The 21,174-nt window shown below is 40.3% G+C and overlaps 1 protein-coding gene across 2 annotated transcripts in view; it reads right to left on the bottom strand.

Annotated features, from left to right (window-relative positions):
* Positions 1–2,220: 2,220 nt before the first annotated feature.
* The window catches only part of LOC137323918 (double-stranded RNA-specific editase 1-like), a 271,806-nt gene continuing 252,852 nt past the window's right edge, over positions 2,221–21,174 (bottom strand). For both annotated transcript variants that reach the window (XM_067988003.1, XM_067988004.1), the window contains 2 exons: positions 14,603–14,781; positions 2,221–12,349 (listed from right to left, as the gene is read on the bottom strand). In XM_067988003.1, coding sequence (XP_067844104.1) covers positions 12,173–12,349; positions 14,603–14,781 — 356 coding nt within the window. In that variant the 3' untranslated portion in view covers positions 2,221–12,172. The remainder of the gene's footprint in view (positions 12,350–14,602; positions 14,782–21,174) is intronic.

The following is a 21,174-nucleotide window of genomic DNA, read 5'->3' on the forward strand; positions in this document are numbered from 1 at the left end:
TGCTGAGAGAGATTAGGGAGGAGATCTGTGAGGCATTTGTGTGGGCGTTAATAGACACTGGGGAAGTACCAGTAGATTGGAAACAGGCTAACGTGGTGCCCACATTCAAAAAGGGTCACAAAATAGACACAGGCAATTCAATGTAAAATAATTTAATTAGTCCTCAGGAGTAAACTTGAGGATTAGCTGTACAACCTACCAAACAGTAGTCAACAAGGCTTTAGACAGAGAAGATCCTGCCTAACCAAACTCCTTGATTTGTTTGAAGAAGTCAACTGTGATGATCTCCACAGCATTGTGTACTTAAGACTTCAAAAAGGCATTTGATAATGTTCTGTACAAAAGATTTCTAATTAAGCTCAAAGCCGTGGGGACACAGGTCAAAGTCTGGGTATGGATAAGAAACTGACCAAACCGACAACAGTTATTGGATAGAGGGATAATGTCAAGGAGAGGTAAAAAAAGAGTACTGAGTCGGGTACCCTAGAACTCAGCATTGGGACCACTACTGTTTCTAATTTACATATATAACATGGATTCTGAAACTCAGTGCAAATTGGCAGATATCATCAAACTGGGGGAGATGGGGAAGTGGAATTAAAGGAGCCAGCCAGGTACTACAGAATGAGCTAAACAAAGTATGTGGGTTGAACAGATGATGAAATTTAATACAGACAAGCTTTGCACATGGAAAGGAAAAATGGGCTATGTAAATACTTCATGAATTGTTGAAATAGCTAAGGATGAAGTTGAAAAAGACCTAGGTGTCTTAATTGACTCAATACTTAACATGTGCAGCCAATGCAAAGCAACAATCAACAAAGCCAATAGGATGTTTAAGTAGATAGCCAAAACAGTGGAATACAAGTCAGAGGAAGTCATGACCAAACCGTACAGTGCTCTGATCAAACCACACCTTGATACGGTGTCCAGTTCTGGTTGCTGAGGAACAAGGGAGACATTCAAGCGATCAAGACAGTGCAGAGAATAGCCATAGGCTGATCCCAAATGTCAGGGGTCTGAGTTGTGAGGAAGACTGGACAGACTTGGGCTTTTCATCTGGGAAAGGATGAGCCTGAAAGACGATCTTATTACAGGTGTACAAGATAATAAATGGTATATAAAAGGTTAAACTGAACGACTACTTTAAATTGAACAGTTAGAGTAGGTTACCTATTAACCTACAGTTAATAGGTAACTTTAGGACTGATTATCAGGAGGTTCTTCTTTACGTAGAGAGCGATCAATATTTGGAATGGTCTTCCAAGCGTAAAAAGATCCCAAGGTGTTATTTCGAAGAAGAGCAAGGGAGTTCTCTCCAGTGTCCTGGCTAGTATTTATCCCTCAACCAACATCACCAAGAACAGATTAGCTGGTCATTATCCCATTGCTGTTTGTGGGACCTTGCTGTGCATAAATTGGTTGTCGCATTTCTTACATTACAACAGTGACTACACTTCAAAAGTACTTAACTGGCTGTAAAGCACTTTGGGACTATCTGAGGTCATGAAAGGCGCTACATAAATGCAAGTCTTTCTTTCAAGCAGAGTGGTGGAGGCAAGAAACCTGGAAATAGTTAAGGAACAACCAAATGAATCAATGCAGAGTTAATTGGGATGGATATATTAAGATGGTCCAAATAGCCTTCCTCACCTACAATTATGTTATGATCACACCAATGAACTTACTGTGTGTTCGTGTGGAATGCATCAAAAAATAAACCCAGTTGCACCCCAATAATTCAGTTGTTAAATGCTCTAATGTGGAACTGAGTAATATAAGACCAGGAAGGTTCTAGTATGTGCGGTTAGGTAGATTGAGTGGAACAGAGGTAGAGGGATTACAATTGGCTATGGTACTTCCTATGCTGACACTCACCATCTGAAGAATATCTATTTGGGTGACAGAGGATACTCACCAGCTTATGCAACTGTACCACTGCATAAGTTCAGTGTCTTCCGGAGAGGAGGAGGAGAATACTGGAGGGGATTTGTTTTATATAAAGTCTACATATAGAACACAAACAAACCCATATGTGTATATATATTCTATGGTACACAAATAAATATAAAAACACACACACAGACAGAGAATGCAACACACCAACCTAAGCTTATAGGCATGCAAAATGTCAATAATTAAAAACCATTGTGTTTAGTGCACCACAAGCTTTACATATACATGTGCAACACACCCTAAAAATGACACCAACAACACAGATTAGAAGTCAGATGTAATTTATTTTTATTTCATTTCTACACGTAACAGAGAATCATGCTGGGATTGTTAATGTGAAGTGGTACAGTATTAGTGCTGGTACTCATGCAGTGATTACAGTATAAACTGTTCATTACACAGTGGAATGTTACAGTGGGCTCTTAAGGTGAACAATCTCATAAACACAACTTGGCAAGTTTCCCTCATCTGAACAATTTCTTCCCCCATATCTCTCCTTTTTCACTGTGGCTCCAATAGATATTTTTCACTGCCACGGTATTGTTCTATTCTAGGAATTTATTAAAGCAAGATATACACAAACAAACAAATTAAACATTGTAACTAAAAAAAAAAGTAGTTATAATTTTCCCTCTGTAGGTTGAAGGCGGGATGTTATTTACTGTTGTACTAGGTAGAATTGTTTGATTATGAAACAAATATCCAGCTGTCAGATTTATTATATCCAAACTATCCCATCAGACAGCTGGACAGTGGTTAACTCAGTGTCAGGTTAATCTATTGCAATGCGCACTGTCCCAACTCCACTATGCCTATACAGCAGTGTAACTTAATTGCTCTAACAGGGCCTGATTAGTTTTGTCTATTATATGAAATACCTAAAATACTAGAATGGAGATGCATACTAGAATTTTTTATTCCTAAGCTTATTCTTCAGTGTTGAAAACATGGCAATCTAAGAACTTAAGCTCTACACAAACAAAATGAGAAGAAATTAATAAAAATATTGTTGCAACCTGACGCACAAAACATTACTTTTTCAGTTTGTGACACTTTCTTGATGCCTTTTCATGTAATTAAGGAAACATTTCTAAAAGTCGTGGCGTTGGGCTTTTTAGTTGATCCTGACAGTAAATTTTCCACCCGGTTGTGCCCTTTGGATTTTCTTCAAGTTGAGATGGCACAAAAGTCACACAGCACCCATAGGTGTGGAACAGGGGACATTTAATTTAATTATCTATGCTGTGCTAAGTGAAGCAGCAGGCGTAATCAATGCAAACAAAAACAGGACGAAAGACGGTCACATGACTTAACCACAATGGGATGCACACTCGAGGGTAAAGCCTTGTTGTTGGTTGGGGAAAACGAACTGTCACTAGAGAAGCTGGGATCGTTCTCCTTAGAGCAAAGACGGTTAAGGGGAGATTTAATAGAGGTGTTCAAAATTATGAAGGGTTTTGATAGTATAGGGGAGAAGCTATTTCCACTGGCAGGAGAGTCAATAACCAGAGGGCACAGATTTAAGATAACTGGCAAAAGAACCAGGGGGGAGATGTGGAGAATTTTCTTTACGCAGCAAGTTGTTATGATCTGGAATGTACTGCCTGAAAGGGTGCTGGAATCGAATTCAGTGGTAACTTTCTAAAGGGAATTAGATATATACTTGAAAAGGAAAAAATTGCAGGGTTATGGGGAAAAGCAGGGACTAATTGGATAAGCTCTTGCAAAGAGCAGGCATAGGCAGGATGACCCGAATGGTCTCCTTCAGTGCTGTATGATTCTATTCCATGTCTGTACAGCCGTTTCACACCTCACAGCAGCACCTGGACCGTCAGCACTGCCCAACATTAATGAAGTCATAAGGGAGCATTGCCCACCTCATGGTTCAATTCTAGCAGTGTGTGGAGGATGCTGAATGAAGAATGTCCATTACAAGTTCAGTGTTTGGACATGTGTGTTATTTATGCTAACTGAAATATGCTGTAAAACCGTAGAGAATCTCTGCCCAGGTTCTCTCAAGATGTTGCTAAATGGGACAATTACTTTCTATTGTTCTTGCTGAGGAATGCAGCATTAAACCCATCCATGGACAGTATAGAATGAGAGTGAGGACACTAATTCCTAGTTAAGGGGTATTAAGGCCTATTCTGTCAGATCTTGATCTATCTAAACAACAGTGTATGAAGAGGTAGATACTTATCAAGGCCATTAAAAGTATATCAGACTTGCTTGCTACGGATCTAGATAGTTTCGATGAAGCCCACAGCATCCAACAACGACAGTTGAAATGATATGTCTTGAATTTCTTTGCCCCTTGGTCCTTCTAAGCTTCTTCAAGAGATTATACTTTGCTCTGTAGTACCCTGCTAAGCTTTGTGAATTCAAACAGGGCAAGGACTGAGCCTGTGTAGTGCCTTGGACTGTACGCTACAATAATCCTGTAGTCTATATTAACAGGTAGGGATCCCACTCCCTGAATATGCAAGTTGTTTTGCAATGCAACAGTAAAATGTTACTACTTGTATAACTTTCCAGAATTCTAAGAGTAAGCGCATACATCCAACAACAAATTACATTTATATTGCGCCTTTCATGTAGAAAGGCGTTTCAAAGAGGCGTGAAGAAAAGAATTGTGCTGACGAAGGGCTGAACAAACACCTGGTCAAAGAGGTGGGCTTTAAGAAGGGTCTTAAAGAAAGAGACGGAGGTAAAAAGACAGAAGGGTTGAGGGAGGGAATTCCAGAGTGTGGGGCCTAGGTGACTGATGGTAATTGCCTCCACAGTGGGGTGAAAGGGTTGCACAAGAGATCAGAGTCGAAAGAATCCAGAGTTGCAGAGCACACATTTATAATAATGATGCCATATCACTACAACCCCCCCAAAATGCATTCAAAATGTTTGCCATTTGCTCCCTGATGCATACCTGCTGCAAGAAGGGGAGTCTATGCGCAGATGGAAAAAGTTAGAAGTGCTCACATGGACAGGTGTTGCCCTGAAAGGGGCCAGGTCTCATCTCATCGACAGCCTTTCACCTGAACAATCTCTACTACATTCCCAAATAATCATTAGGATTTCTAATTTTGATTAACTGTCACATTTATAAGTGCTGCTTAGTAAATGTGGTTTAGAATATATCTATATCAAAACAGAATGTCCAAAAAAATCCTTCCATATATTTCTTTCACATTAAAGTTAAATTTATGATTTCTCAGATTTTAGAAGTATGAATCAACAAAAAATGCTGTGCCAATTATTAAAAATTTTGAAATGTGTACACAATACATACCTAATGTTTGTACAATTTGGCTTCACTCCTAGTTGTCCCTGTACATCTCACACACTAATAGAGGATTGTGACACTTGAATCTCTTGGTATAGCAGTACCAGTTGAAGAAGGATCTATACCAATAGGAGGATGTTCAATTAGTGAAATATGTATAAACACAAAAGTAATAGAGGCTGCTGTCTATGCATTTTTTCAAGAAAAAAAAGTGTTCTAATACATTTTCACGGAGGGAGCATTGTATATTTGATATGCTTCTGTGGATATATGCTTGGACTAGATAAGGGCAAAATACAAATAATTGCACAAATATTACTGTCTTCTCAAATGTCCCAAGGTTTCCTATAGAATGGTTTGCCTACACAACAGTAATTATTGCACTTCAAAAATGTAATTCACTGTGTGAAGTGCTTAAACATTTCAAAATGGTAAGGCACTGTATAAATGGAAAAAAAAGTCTGATTTTTACAATTAATTATGTATACAAGATGGGTAAGCAGTTGGTAGAAACCAGTCCGTTATACCCTTAAGCACTCACAAATTTTCCCTCACAAATGATCACAACCCTTGTCTGATCTCAGCAATGCACTTCCCGAAGAACTGATTTGATGTTAATCATTCCTTAGTTTAGTGCTGAATGATTTAAAAACTGGCACCAGGATACTGAAATTATTATTTACAGTGGACCGCATTTCAGCCATCCTGGAGTTAAACAGGCCATTGTGATGAAGGATGTTCTCCATTCTTTTATCCATGGCATTGTGGAATTGATCAGCTGGCCAGAATTGATATTCTGTGGCTACACTAGTATTCTTTCTTTGTCACCTGTGCCCACATTCTCTTGTTCAGGTGCTTGCAACCTGTAATGACCTTGCCCAATATGACTTCCTCAGATAGTAGTTTTAATTTTCCTATGTGCCACTAAAGCACCAAGTTGCAGAGAATATTATCAATGTTTCGTTAACTTGTTGACATGCTGACAATTGCAAGGTGATAACGATATGTTTATTCTGAAGGGTGGAGGTTACTGGAGTTGCTGCAGGTGCAGGTAACTTATCAGTGGATAACCAGGCATTTTAAATGCATCAATTTATACAAGAAAATGTTGGTGTCAGGAAGGAATTACTCCAGCTTCATTATTTTCATTTCCTCACAGATGTATACAATAATATATTTCTAAAGAAGTAATAGTTCTAATATTAGTCCATATTGTACTTGCTTTATAAAAAAAAGCACAATATCAATACTAGAGATGCAGCAAATGTTGATTACTTGAATCTAGTGTTTTTCATCTCAAGTTCCCAAACACCTAGTAGCTTCTGAAGAGAATAATTGTAAGGCTTCTTTTTGCTGTGCTCTTGACAATACTTTGAGGTTCTACCGTTCACCGATGCTCCTCTAGACATTTGTTGATTAAAGGCCAATTTTTTTGTTGCAAGCCTTTTAACAGTGAAACTTTTGCCTATATCTGGTCAGGTTTGGCTAGTTGTAGACATTGTGCTTAATTTACAAGTAATAGTCTCCTACACAAACTTTATGGATTTCAGATCCAGGGGTTCCTCATTGCTCCCAACCAGTGCAGTCCTTCTCGCTACAAACTCCACAGCTGAAAGTTGCAGCACATAGACCTGGTTCTACCCATATATTGCTGTTCTAAACAGATTTTCTACCTCAATTTGCCCGTGGAATTGCTTGCTGACTTTACATTGGTCAAGTGGAACAATTTCTATTCACTTTACTCAACAGCAGAATTTTTTGGTGTCGTTATGTTTGATCATACAGATTTTTCACTCAAAACGAGTTGAAAACCTGACCATAAACTGAAATGCTCTCCCTTGTTTGCTGATGATTGCCTTCCTTCCCATCTCATTAAATTTCCCCAAAAATAGATCACACGATTGACACTGAACTGGCTGAAACAAATGCACAGATATGTGGCAGTTCCCTGCTCATGGATGTGAAAGCTGACCTTAACTATTTTAGAGCCAAAGCCGGTGAACTGATGAATGCTGGAAAAGTACCACAAACTATTTGAGGTTTGTGACAATGTGGGGAGGGGGTGGAAGGGAGAGACCACCAAAAGATTCCTCCCTTTCCAAACTGAACAAATCAAAATATCCAGTGACCTGGATATTGCTGTGGCCATTATATCCAACAACCAGTTTGATATTGTGTATTGTTGCATTTTGAACACTTGCAACATTTTTTTAAGCTAAGTGTTCAGTTTTATTTAATACTTTTTGCTTGTTACTGGAATGTTATTATCCATTATAAAATGGATGACATTGTAACAGGATTGATTTGTAAAGTCAAGGTAAATCAAACAAACACTGTATACACTGAGGAGCTTCCACTGGCCGAGTACAAAATTGCTTTACAGAAGACATTGAAAGTTGTGTTTAAGCGATTGTTCCTTTTAAAATATAAAAAGGTGACAAAAATAAGCTTACAGAAGAGAACATTGAGGCAATAAAACACACATAGTCCCCCTTCTAGTCCCCATGATGTGGAAAGGTCTCACCGCAAGATACTTGACAATACACTCACATAGTGTGGAGAAAATTCACCACATTATTGACAATAAGATCTCAGTCCAGACAGGGCCGCTGCGACAGAGCACATATTTCTGATGATACATGTGGTGTGGACAGGGTTCACCACGGGATACCAGATCTACTAATTTAAGAAATAACACAACAGTACTGCTTCTCTATTATTGTAATAATGATTCCAGTTAATTACATAGAATTTACAGCACAGAAACAGGCCATTTGGCCCAACTGGTCTATGCTGGTGTTTATGCTCCACACGAACCTCCTCTCACCCTACTTCATCTAACCCTTTCAGCATATCCTTCTATTCCTTTCTCCCTCATGTACTTATCTAACCTCCCCTTAATGCATCTATGCTATTCGCCTCAACTACTACATGTGGTAACAAGTTCTACATTCTCACCACTCTCTGGGTTAAGAAGTTTCTTCTGAATTCCTTACTGGATTTATTAGTGACTATCATATTTATGACTCCCTGGTTTTGGACTCCCCCTCAAGTGGAAACAACAATTAAGTTGAATTTAACACAAGAAACTCAAGTAAAACTGTAAGCAAAGGCTTGTGAACTGGAATTTCAGTGGAGTGGAGGGACCAACTAGTTTATGCAGGTTTGAAATCCATTTCTATTTTTATTACTACAGTAAAACTCCTTCTACCTGAAATTTAGCTGGCTATGCCAGTTGATTCCTTTATTCATTAGATACCCATTTACATTGTCTAACAAAGTATTAGTCATAGAAATCAGCATTCTAGCCCATTTTTATATTCTACAGTATTAACCTATTTCATTTCAGCACTTATTTTCTATCTTAATATGGAGTTCACAGTCAAATCCTTGCCATTTTTTTCTTCTTACTTTTCTCCCCATGGAAGGACAGAAGTGTTTGCAAATCCATCAACACCACTCAGAATGGTACAATTCAAGTAATGTGAATCACACAGTCTCAGTCTCCTCCTCTGGGCCACCTTGAATAGAAAACTTCCAAGTGCCATCCCCATCATTCATCCATGGCTGGGGTAGAGTGGCTCCAGGTTATTCACGCAGAGCAAACAGCTGTTAAAGATGGCAGACAGTATCACAGCTTCTACATACTTGCTGTTTTGTGGTCCAGCTGACCGGGGAGTAACATAAGGCCCCACTTGGACACAATCTCCCTATATCTCCAGAGATGAACAGATTATGTTGAGTTCTGAAAGAATCAGGTTCACCAGCTGACCGGCAAATCTTACGTCTGCTTAGGATGTTAAACTCAAAAAATACTGGACCTCACCTCAGACTTTGGTCCAAGATCTAAACTAACAGAGTATTGGTGATTATCAGGGTCCATTACTAAATCCTATGTGCCTAAAAGCATTGCCACTGAAAATACTCGCGTGCCCAGAGCTGGTTTACACTACTTTCCCCATTACTTGCCGTAGTTTTTATCTGGACGTAACTGAATAAACGTGACTGATTTTAAAAGTGGCTTAGACAAAAAGGGAAGAGGAGGGGGGGACCATTGTGGGATGTTTTGCATGGTTACCAATACTGCCTCTGTCATGCTCAGGAAGCAGGAGTCACATGGAGCATTAAGTTATTTGTTAATCATCTCCTGATAAGCAGTTGGGCACAACCCACCCATTTTTTGTCCTAATACAGTACAAACAGTTAGCTATGCAAGGAAATACGGACAGATGAACCTCAAACACATAGCTCATTCATTTAAAAAGAAACCCTCATCATTTTAATCATAAAAATATTAAGCAGCAGTAAAAAGCTAACTAGATACTGCCAAGTTGTTGGCTCCAGCAGCATTGAAACTACTGATTGATTCGCTACTGGAAGCAGGGTTTTCATGAAGCAGCAACTGATATAGCACTTGTGTGTGTATATTATATAAACAGTATCGATTCAGTATCTCAGAAAACGGCTTTGGAATATCCAAACACGTTCAATAACTTACACTTAGTTATGTCAGACGTGACCATAGACTCGGTTCTGCTCACTTCAAAATAATCATGATGACAGCATCAACAGCAGCTGTGGTTTCAGCTAAGCAAAGGCTCAAATTGAAAGAGGCAAACTGATAACTGCATGTATAATAGATAATTTAACCAATAATAACAAGTGAGGTTAAAGGGTACCTTTACCTTGAGTGAGTACTATCAGCAGTGACACACAATACTTCCGCACTGACAAGTATCAAGGACCCAAAGCTCCAGAATTCCCACAGCACTGCAAATCCACCTTATCTTGGGTCTTGCAATCTGTTGAATTAAGCATCTCCTGTTCTGGTCACTAAACAAGGAGAGCCAGTTTCACATGTCAGCATCCTATTCTGCACGGGTTCCCAGGCCAGTATCATGACCATACTGACTGACATGAAGTAACAGCAGCATTCTTCTACAATTTAAGTATTAACTACATGGCTACAATTATTAGTCTACCGGTTTCATTTATTTTTTAAGGAAAAGCTAAAGACGTTGAACCATCCTCGATGTTAGTAAACTTGCAGATGTGCAAAATAGTAGGTCTCCAGCTTACAAACTGGTCTCCAGCAAGCGCACAGAGGGAGCAGTCCCAGTGCACAGCATGAATTGCAGGTCATTTGAATCTCAATCTCCTGGACCCGATCTATTAATGTAAAAGTGCCAAGAAGGAACACCTGAACTGTGCACTCAGTTTATGCCACCACCAAAACCTCCTGATTGTGTAACTGCCTTGGAACTAAACCACAGCCATTTATTGTATTTGTTATAACTTTGGTTCTTAAACACTGACAGTAACACACTGTGAGCAACTCTGTAGCTCAAAACATCACAGGTCGAGGATATTGAATGTATGAGAACCGATGCCAGCCCCAAAATGAAATCATATAACTAGAATCATTCCACTTGTAATTCAACAAGTTTTCAAGTGCTCCAATCACTGTTAACTTGCATCCCCTTTTATTTCTGTCACACATGACGCTGACCTTTAATGAGATACAACTGATTGTTGTACTGTCAAGTAAAAATGAGACCCTTTACACTCGCGATTACCTTCATTCAGTTGCAAAGGTTTAACGTAAGGAACATTTGCATTAAAGCATATGCTATTCCAGTTTACACAACATATAAACACATTAACAGTCGTGCAAGAAGAAAGAACAGGGAAAAAGCAGCAGGTACACATATAGACGAATAGCATCCCTTTTATGGCTAGGCTAGGTTGCAATTTAAAATTTGACAAAATGTATTTCAACACTTCATTACTTTTAAAAAAAAATACAATTTTTTGGACTTTGATTTGTGATGCTAAACTCTTGTTGAGCTGTTCCTACTCCTAGTGAAAGAACTGTTACACAACACTGCTGAATCTGCCGGGACAATTCATAGTTAAAGACTAGTCAAGAATCGCCTCAGTTGAATGAGTTGCATCACCTTGGAAGAGATGCAACCAAGAATCAATGAAAAGACTTACTCAGTCTTTAAATAAAACTGATGACCTGTTCTTGAAGAAAACATACAGCACTTCAGTTTATTTGCAGATACTTGCAGCAGCTGTCAAAAATAAGGGGATCCCGGACCTGCTGAATAAATGTAGTACAGTTGTTTGTATGGACCCAGTGATGATTCTGATTACTTATGTACATCACTTTCCCATTCTCTAAAGGGACCATTAGATTTTGTTCCCTGTCCTGGATTTTTACAGGAGGCCCCACATCATCCTCTAAATCCCATTTCTTGTCAGGGTTTTGCCTATTATTTTGGTTATAGAGGTTTAACCTGGGAACATATATAGGGAGAAATTATCCTGGTGTAGAGCTTCACGTAACAGGATTGGATGGCGGCAATTCGGGCATGCAAGTCAGCCCCAATTTGCTGTCTAATTGATCTTCCATCAGAAAACCATGTGGGCCACGAATCTGACAAGCTGACTTTTGTACCTGAACTCACAACACACACTCTTTCCCTTTACAAGTGCTAAATTGCAAAACCTAGACCATAAAAACCAGTTCTAAATGTTAAACATTGTGATGACTGCACAGGTTATTTCCTGTATATTATATTTTCAGAAACAGAACTCAACATTGTCCTTCCAGAAACCCACACCCACACCATATTTTAAGCCAGCAAAGCTCAGGGTTAGGGTTAGCTCATAAATATGGCCAATGCTGCACAATGAGGGCTTCAATTACTGACATTACCCTCTAGTTTTGAGGCCAATTAAAACAAGTATTGTGTACAGCAATTTTTGTGCTACTTTAAAAATCTAGCTGGTAGCCAAAAGGGATGCCTCTATTTTTTAAAAAAAGGAAGTTAAAAAAAAATTAGCTTAAAGTTACAAGTTAATAAATACATCTGACACATGGAATTCCAGCAGCTTTGCATCCTTAAAAATCCCAACACTCCTCTGGGCTCAGACAGACAGAACAAACTGATCCTGTTCAATGGGCTTTTTCACCCACATGCCTAATCCACCCTTCTGGAACTCTTTGATCAGGGACTCCTTGGCAGCTTGATATTCGGTGGCAGCCTGCTTAGCTTCATAGTAAGAATTGAACTTCCCCTGTCTGGATCGAAGCAAGAACGGCAACTGCAGGGAAAATGAAAAAAGAAAAGGTGGGGGGGGGTGTGCGGAGAAAGAGAACAGAGTTCTGTGGATTATATATACTACTGGATACAAATGAAAACAGTTTTAAATAAAATGATTCAGAGTAAAAGCCTCTATTTATTTTCTTCATAACTTTCCCCATGAGATGCTGTTTATCATTAACAACTGCCAGGTGACATAATGATTGCAGTCATCAGAACTGAGGAAGGAGAATTTGAAAACTGGTCAGCCCTCCAGCTCAAAATTTATACTCATCTGCTATAAAAGTGAACGTGGTTTTCATTTGGCTACCAATGTTCCTTTTAAAATAGCCAGACAGAAGTATGGTAACTTAGTGGTTACAGTACCAGGCTAGCACCAGGAAAATGACCATGAAAACTGACAAATTGTCATAAAACCCAATCGGCTCACCAATGTCACTCAGTGAAGGGAACTTACCACCCCTACCTGGTGTGGCCTCCATGTGATTCCAACCTCACAGTATGTGGTTGAATCTTAATGCCCTCTGAAATGACCTAGCAAGTCGCAAAAAAAATAGAAAGAGAGATATTGGACAGATCTTTGTCAATGACCTACTCATCGGATCAAGACAAGACTCAGGCAATTTCGGTCCAGTCAACCCTGCAAAGTCCTTCTTACCAACATCTGGTGCCCAAGTTGAGAGGGACTGCATTGGTGTACTCAGCTATCGCTTTCAGTTAACACCCCAGGATCCTCTGTCACCATCTTTGGGTATGTCCTGTCCTACCGGCAGCACAGTGATTTACAGTCAGGTGGGTATGACCCTGGAAGTCCTCAATGCTGGACTCCAGGATGACTTGTGGCTTCAAGTCAAACAAAGTCAAGAAAATCTGATGATCATCACCTGTCTCCCCACCAAATGACAAATCAGAGCCTTTCCATGTTGAACAAAACTTAGAGGAAGCACTGAGAGAAGCAAGGGCATAAAATGTACACCAAGAGTTGCTTGGTAGTACCACCACATATTGAGCTGACCAAGTCTTGAAGGACATAGCTGCCAGATTGCACCTGTGTCAGATGGCAAGGGAAACACAACGAGGAAATAACTCGCTTGATTTTATCTTCGAGAACCTAGCTGTTGCAGACACGTCTGTCCATTGGCAGGAATGACCAGTGCGTAATCCTTGTGAAGGCAAAGTCTTGTCAGGGCAACCTCCATTGTGTCATGTGGAACTAATGCTGTGCTAAGCGGGACAGGCTGAGGAAAGATCTTGTAGCCCAAAACTGAGTATCCATGAGGCACCGTGGGTCATTAGCACTATCCTTTTCAAGTATATATGTAATTCCCTTTTGAAAGTTACTTTTGAATCTGCATCCACCACCCTTTCAGGCAGTGCATTCTAGAACATAACAACTTGGAGCATAAAATAAAATTTCCTCATCTCCCCCCTGGTTCTTTTGCCAATTATCTTAAATCTGTGTGCTCTGGTCATTGACCCTGCTACGCCATCAAAACCCTTCATAACTTTGAGTGCAACATTTTAGCTAGATGGACCGGTTGGAATGACAGCCGACATTGAGACTCAAGTTTATGGCCTTCTGTAGTTGAGAGTCAACCACAGTTGAGTTGTTGTGCATTAAGTCATTAAATGGATGATGCCAATTTAACAGCTAACTGAAACACAATTGCAGTTTCAAGTAAAATCATTTCAAAAGGAACTAATGGCCTAAGAGAAAGTGATATATTGAGTGTAGTAAAAATCTAAGAAACGTGGGATTGGACAAGTCAAGTAGATTAGTACTTTAGCACAATTTATAATATAAACTGGACTAATGGCATCTAAGTCTTCTCCCTTTTGCTCACTTTAAGGGTTCTAAGTAAAATGAGTTTAGCCAGTCTTAATACAGTTTTTTTTAAGTGAACAGGAATTGATAGCACTCAACTGACAGTCTCACTCACACAGGCTACAAGGCGGGCAGTGTGGGAAATGGGAAAGTGCTGCTCATGTGGCCGTGAATGCTGGGTGCAGTGTGGATGAAGTTTTACTCTGCATCTAACCCATGGTGTATTTGATGGTGCAACATGGAGGAGCTTTGAGGTGCATCTGACCAGGATACTTAACAGGACAACATGAAAGGAAGTTCTCTTGAAGAGAAAGTTTTGCATGCTAGGGTGGAACTTAAAATGGAAATAAAACATTGGTGGAATTGAAAGCAAATTTAAAAGTAGGAGTTGGGCAGTGGGGGGGGGGGGAAATTATTGGATGATCTTACCTTTCCATGCAAGCGTAGCCAGCGGTTGTGCAGAGCATGTTTACATAGTCGAGAAGGACGCCCCATGTCATCTTTCCCTGTCATGGCATTAATGACTTCCAGGCCAGAGTCATCCACGACCCAGTTGACACTGAAATTTGGTGCCTTGCCTGGTTGACGTGATTCAGTGTTACTAATACCTACAACAGACAAACACACAAGTTCAGTCAAGATAACGGTCAAATGTTGAAACTGTGAAATAAAACTGAGAGCTTTATTTACCCCATAACTTCTTAATCATGGATTTCAGGATAAAAGTTCATTAAAACAAAGTTTACTAAGTCACATTCTCACAAGGTGCAGCCTGTAAACACCGCAGTTCCATAGTTATCTGTACATGGATCTGTTGCTGGGTAACAGAACACTCTCTTACTAACATGTGCCCTGTACCAGATAGGAATATAAAACTGGAAGCAGCTGATCCCTGAACAATGAAAGTATCATTCTATCATTAACTGGACACGGATCCAATGCCGAAACAGCTGATTCGTAAGTGCAGCTTCCACAATTGCCTAGATGGCAGCACTGGTGGGTGAGTGCTTCCAACCTGAGCTTGATAGCTTTCTCTTTGCAGCTTTCCCATTCCTGTGTGCTGGCACTTAAAATATCGGCTCTTGAAGGTTAATCAGCGACAAAAATGGAATTTTGTGTATGCATGTGGAGTTTAGCACTGGTTCTGCTAGGATGACTGATCTCTTTCAAGGTCCACGGAATTTATTTTTACTTTGTGCAGATCCAAGTCCTATCTTCATGGTGTCACAACTTCCTTGGAGCCATTTTTTGGCAGTTTGAGTCATGGCCTGTATATTGGGCAGATTAGCATCACAGATTAGTGATTGAAGTGTCATGGACGTTTTCAGCATCTGCTGGTATCTAAAGTTTGCTTAATATATATCTATTAAGTTGATGCTTTTGCTTTTAATATTTGTCTAAATTACAGCTTCTATCACTCAAACTCCATATCTATGTGAACAAGGTTGAATGGCCATTATTGGGGTATATCTGCTATCCAACACCTAAACTCCTCATCTGTGTGAAAAAGGTTGGGATTTGCTCACTCTACTTTGCATCTACTATAACACTACAGACTCCAGTGAAGTTTTCAAAGCATCTTTTTGCACATTTATAACAATCTAAATGAATTTAATCATCTTGGGCTGCTTGAGCTGGACCCTGATTTCAGATACGGAGCATCAATACCCCCGTGAAATGTTGTAGGCAAAAGCTTTCCAAGGTCTTAATTTTGTATAATTGCGAAACCTCAGTGAAGGCACACATCGCAAAGCAACACCAAGGTTGAAGAGAAAATTAGATAATCAATGATTCACGATGCCAAGTACAGGTTTACAAGCCATAAAATTGTAGGAGGAAGGTAAATAGTGTAGTCTCCACCAGATCCTGGGAAGATGAACTAGTGTAGAAGAAGAAAAAGATTTATAAAGCACATTTCATGACCTCAGAACGTCCCAAAGCACTTTACAGCCAATTAACTACTTTTGAAGTGTAGTCACTATTGTAGTGTGGGAAACACGGCAGCCAATTTGTGCACAGCAAGGTCCCACAAACAGCGATGTGACAACAACCAGATCATCTGCTTTAGTGATGTTGGTTGAGGGATAAATGTTGGCCAGGACACTAGGGAGAACTCCCCTGCTTTTCTTGGAAATAATGCCATGGGATCTTTTGTGTCCACCTGAGAGGGCAGACAGGGCCTCGGTTTAACATCACATCCAAAAAAAGGTCGTGACAGAGAGGAAGCATGCGGTTAGAGAGGGGGTCTGTTAAACTTGCTATTGGCACCTTTCACATTGTATTGGGATTCTCCTTTGGGATTTGCTTAGCATTGATTTATGCTGACCTGAAAAGATAAACAGAATTTTGACAGGATTAAATTGTTTTTCCTTGTGAGAAGAATGGTTTGGCATCATGAGAATTCAACAGAGTATGGCATTAAGAAGGACATGAGCAATGCCATGGGAAGATCATCTCCAAGTCACACACCATCCTGACTTGGACATATACCATTCGAAAAGTTACATAAAAGACATTTTTAATGGCCCAAATTTTGCTGAAAAAATACTGCATCTGAACAACACATGCCATTATTAATGCACAAATTGGTTAGCAACTTGTGGTGAGGAAGAGAAACCTCATGAATTGAGAATCGCCACAAACTGCTGGCCCATTTGCTCTGCTCTGCTGTTAGCTTTGCAAAAATGGGATCTCGTCTTCAAACTCCCTGTGGTTTTAATGAAGTTGCTGCATTTGCACATTAATTGCCCATTAAACTCGCCACAGAAAGTTAAGTCTACTAATTAACAGCATAAGTACCCTTTTAACGATGTGATAACTGTTAATGACTGCCAAAAAAAACCTCTCTTTTCCCAGAACATGAACAATTAAAAGAATGGAGTCTTATTTCTTCAGGTTGTGAATTGTTTTAGGAGATTTTAAAAATGTCAAATTGTACATTTTGAAATTTTTTTTCTTACTTTTCCTTTGTCTTCTTTCCCACTCTCTCTTTCAGTCTTTCCCTCTCTTTATTTCTCTTTCTGTATCTGATTTGATGTGGAGATGCCGGTGATGGACTGGGGTTGACAATTGTAAACAATTTTACAACACCAAGTTATAGTCCAGCAATTTTATTTTAAATTCACAAGCTTTCGGAGGCTTCCTCCTTCCTCAGGTGAACGTTTGTTGGAAATGAAATCCTCGAAATGAAATCGCATTTATAATTCACAGAACAATGCTTGGTGATTACAGACAGTTTTTTCAACTGCCCGTTGCCAAGGCAATCAGTGTGCAGACAGACAGGTGTTACCTGCAAGGTCTCCGAATATACAAATCACCAAAAAAAACACAACAAACAAAAAAAAAGAGATAGAGAGGTAGAAACATAGAAAAGACAGCAACTGACCCGTTATATTAAAAACAGATAACATTTGTTCGCTGGTGGGGTAACGTGTAGCGTGACATGAACCCAAGATCCCGGTTGAGGCCGTCCTCATGGGTGCGGAACTTGGCTATCAATTTCTGCTCGATGATTTTGCGTTGTCGTGTGTCTCGAAGGCCGCCTTGGAGTACGCTTACCCGAAGGTCGGTGGCTGAATGTCCTTGACTGCTGAAGTGTTCCCCGACTGGGAGGGAACCCTCCTGTCTGGCGATTGTTGCGCGGTGTCCGTTCATCCGTTGTCGCAGCGTCTGCATGGTCTCGCCAATGTACCATTGTGTAGTCTCTTTAGTGATTCCTTGCCGTGGGTCCATAGAAAGAAAATGTCGTCGATGTATCTGGTGTATAGTGTTGGTTGGAGGTCCTGTGCAGTGAAGAAGTCCTGCTCGAACTTGTGCATGAAAATGTTGGCGTATTGGGGTGCGAATTTGGTCCTCAAACCCAACCTCAAACCCAACCTCAAACAGACCATCGTTCGCAGCAAATTACCTAGCTTTCAAGAGAACAGCGTCCACGACACCACACAACCCTGCCACGGTAACCTCTGCAAGACATGCCAGATCATCGACACAGATACCACCATCACACGAGAGGACACCACCCACCAGGTGCATGGTTCATACTCCTGTGACTCGGCCAACGTTGTCTACCTCATACGTTGCAGGAAAGGATGCCCCAGAGCATGGTACATTGGCGAGACCATGCAGACGCTGCGACAACGGATGAACGGACACCGCGCAACAATCGCCAGACAGGAGGGTTCCCTCCCAGTCGGGGAACACTTCAGCAGTCAAGGACATTCAGCCACCGACCTTCGGGTAAGCGTACTCCAAGGCGGCCTTCGAGACACACGACAACGCAAAATCATCGAGCAGAAATTGATAGCCAAGTTCCGCACCCATGAGGACGGCCTCAACCGGGATCTTGGGTTCATGTCACGCTACACGTTACCCCACCAGCGAACAAATGTTATCTGTTTTTAATATAACGGGTCAGTTGCTGTCTTTTCTATGTTTCTACCTCTCTATCTCTTTTTTTTTGTTTGTTGTGTTTTTTTTGGTGATTTGTATATTCGGAGACCTTGCAGGTAACACCTGTCTGTCTGCACACTGATTGCCTTGGCAACGGGCAGTTGAAAAAACTGTCTGTAATCACCAAGCATTGTTCTGTGAATTATAAATGCGATTTCATTTCGAGGATTTCATTTTCACATCGTTCACCTGAGGAAGGAGGAAGCCTCTGAAAGCTTGTGAATTTAAAATAAAATTGCTGGACTATAACTTGGTGTTGTAAAATTGTTTACAATTGTATCTGATTTGATATTGAATTCACCCACTCTAAGTCCTTCCTCTGTTTATTTCTCAATCCTTTAATCTGATTGTTAAGGAGATACACTGTTTGTCTTGTCATTCCCTAAGGTCCCAGATGCCCCGTTGCCCTCACTGTGCCGTTATCAGCTCGTACTTCCAGCAACTTCCAGGGCAAAAAAATGTTAAAACCTAAAGGTGCACGCACTCGTCTAACTACGTGAGATGCCCTGCTCCAGCAAAATCTGCTCCAATATGTTTTTATAAGAATTTAATCATAGAGCATGAAAGCACCACAATTATTAAACAGTTCTTTTCTAAAGACATCAGTTGGCCTTCAGACTAAGGCATATACTTTGCAGAGGACCGCACCAATAAATAGTTCAGCTGCGGTTTAGGTAACCAATTCGTTCAGAGTACTGGCACTCAGATCAGTGGGACTGAATTGCATAATACAAGTAAATGGGTTTAAAAATAAGTCAGCGTAATTTCTTACCCATAACACATACTATTTTGCACTGGGGAATAGCTCTCAAATCAAGGTGCATGGTATTGTGTGCAATTTTTTTAAAAAGTAAAATTGACCCAAGTTATTTTTGAACAGAATGCATACCTGCTCCCATGGTAACTGCCAAAGTCATTTGGAGTACATTACATCAAAGTGCCCCACGGCAGACTGTGAAGACATGAGGAGAGCCTGGGAACAAGTTGCAGTGTAATCCTGCATTCGTTTACAAAATGCACACAATCAATATAGTCCAAAAGGTCAAGTGCCCTGAATTAGAAAATAAACTGGCAGATTCACAAAGAATAGTCAGCACCGTCAAAACTCAACTCCAAGCTGGAGACATTTGCAATAAGTCTGCCTTTAGCATTATTAATCTCTTCTTACTTTTTCTCCTAAAGTTCAAAATTTGTGTTTGCACCCTTGATATTAATGCAATGCACATCAGCTGTCCAATATACAAGATATTTAATCGACAGTTCCAGCCATAACACAACATACTCATATCTCCACCTGTTTTATTCTATTTGGTGTACCCTAAGGAAAATACTGTATTTAGGGGATTGCCAATAATAACCTCTACTTAAGCTGTTCCCTAAATATGTTTTATCCCTCCATTTTCTCTTGATACTTCCATCAATAAAAAGTTTAAGTTAAGGTATAACCCTCCATGAGAAAGTGTTGACTTTTAGTTGGCTCCTCACCAGAGAGATTGGCACCTCACAGAGTATTGGGGGGGGGGGGGGAATTGTGAGTGTGAGCCCACATTCCATCACTCCGTGGTGCTGTGCATTAGAATTTAAAAGTGCTGTGCCATCCATTAATGTTCATTTTTAACAAAATTGTCATATCATAATGGAACAAGCACAAGTGAATTAGATCGAGATATGGTGTCAGGCCCTCCTCCGCCCACCCCTCTCACCATATACAACAAACCTGCCTTGCACTGTATGGATACTACTTTCATGTGGGGTGCAAAGACTATTTTATGGGAATTCTGATACTGAAGATGAGAAAGAGAATGAAAAACCCGTGGAATCTGTGGAATCCCAGTCTCACATGTTTCATTACCCTTTTCCTGCCACTTGCATTCTCAGTACCTCAGCAAACGTCTATTGGCTTCTGCGTTCACAACAAGAGCGTAGGAATGGTACGAGGAGGCTGAGATATCCCAGCGATGTAAAACCGGTTCATTTATTATGAATACATTAGAACAGTTTCACAGTACGGGGGAGATGACGTCAGTCCTGTCTTGAAGCAGTGCTTCCCAAATTTCACTGAACAGGACAGAGTTAGAAGACAAACAGATTAGGTTGACAAGGGAAAAGCAAAACAAGGAAGCATGGCCATGATAGTGTAGTGGTTATTTGACTGGACTAGCAACCCTAGGATCGTGAGTTCAAATCCCACCATGGAAAATTGTGAAATTGAATTCATTAAGGTAATCTGTGGGTTTAGGACCAAGGACAATGCCCATGAAAGCTGCAGTTTTTGGGCAAAAACCCAACTGGTTGTTGATGCTCTTTAGAAAAAGGAACCTGCCACCCCGATTGGGTCTGGGGTACATGTGACTAGTCCACACTTGACTCTTAATGTCATCTGAAGTGGCCTAGAATGCCAGTTATAAAAACCCAATACAAAACACAATTATAAGAAAAATAATAGATGGACTTATTGCAACAACTCAGACATTGATCGCATCAGGACAAGACTAAGACAACAATCTCAGCCCCCTCAACCTTGCAAAGTCATATCTTTCGGTCAACATCCC

This window comes from Heptranchias perlo, chromosome 7, assembly GCF_035084215.1.
Source record: "Heptranchias perlo isolate sHepPer1 chromosome 7, sHepPer1.hap1, whole genome shotgun sequence".
Taxonomy (NCBI): Eukaryota; Metazoa; Chordata; class Chondrichthyes; order Hexanchiformes; family Hexanchidae; genus Heptranchias; species Heptranchias perlo.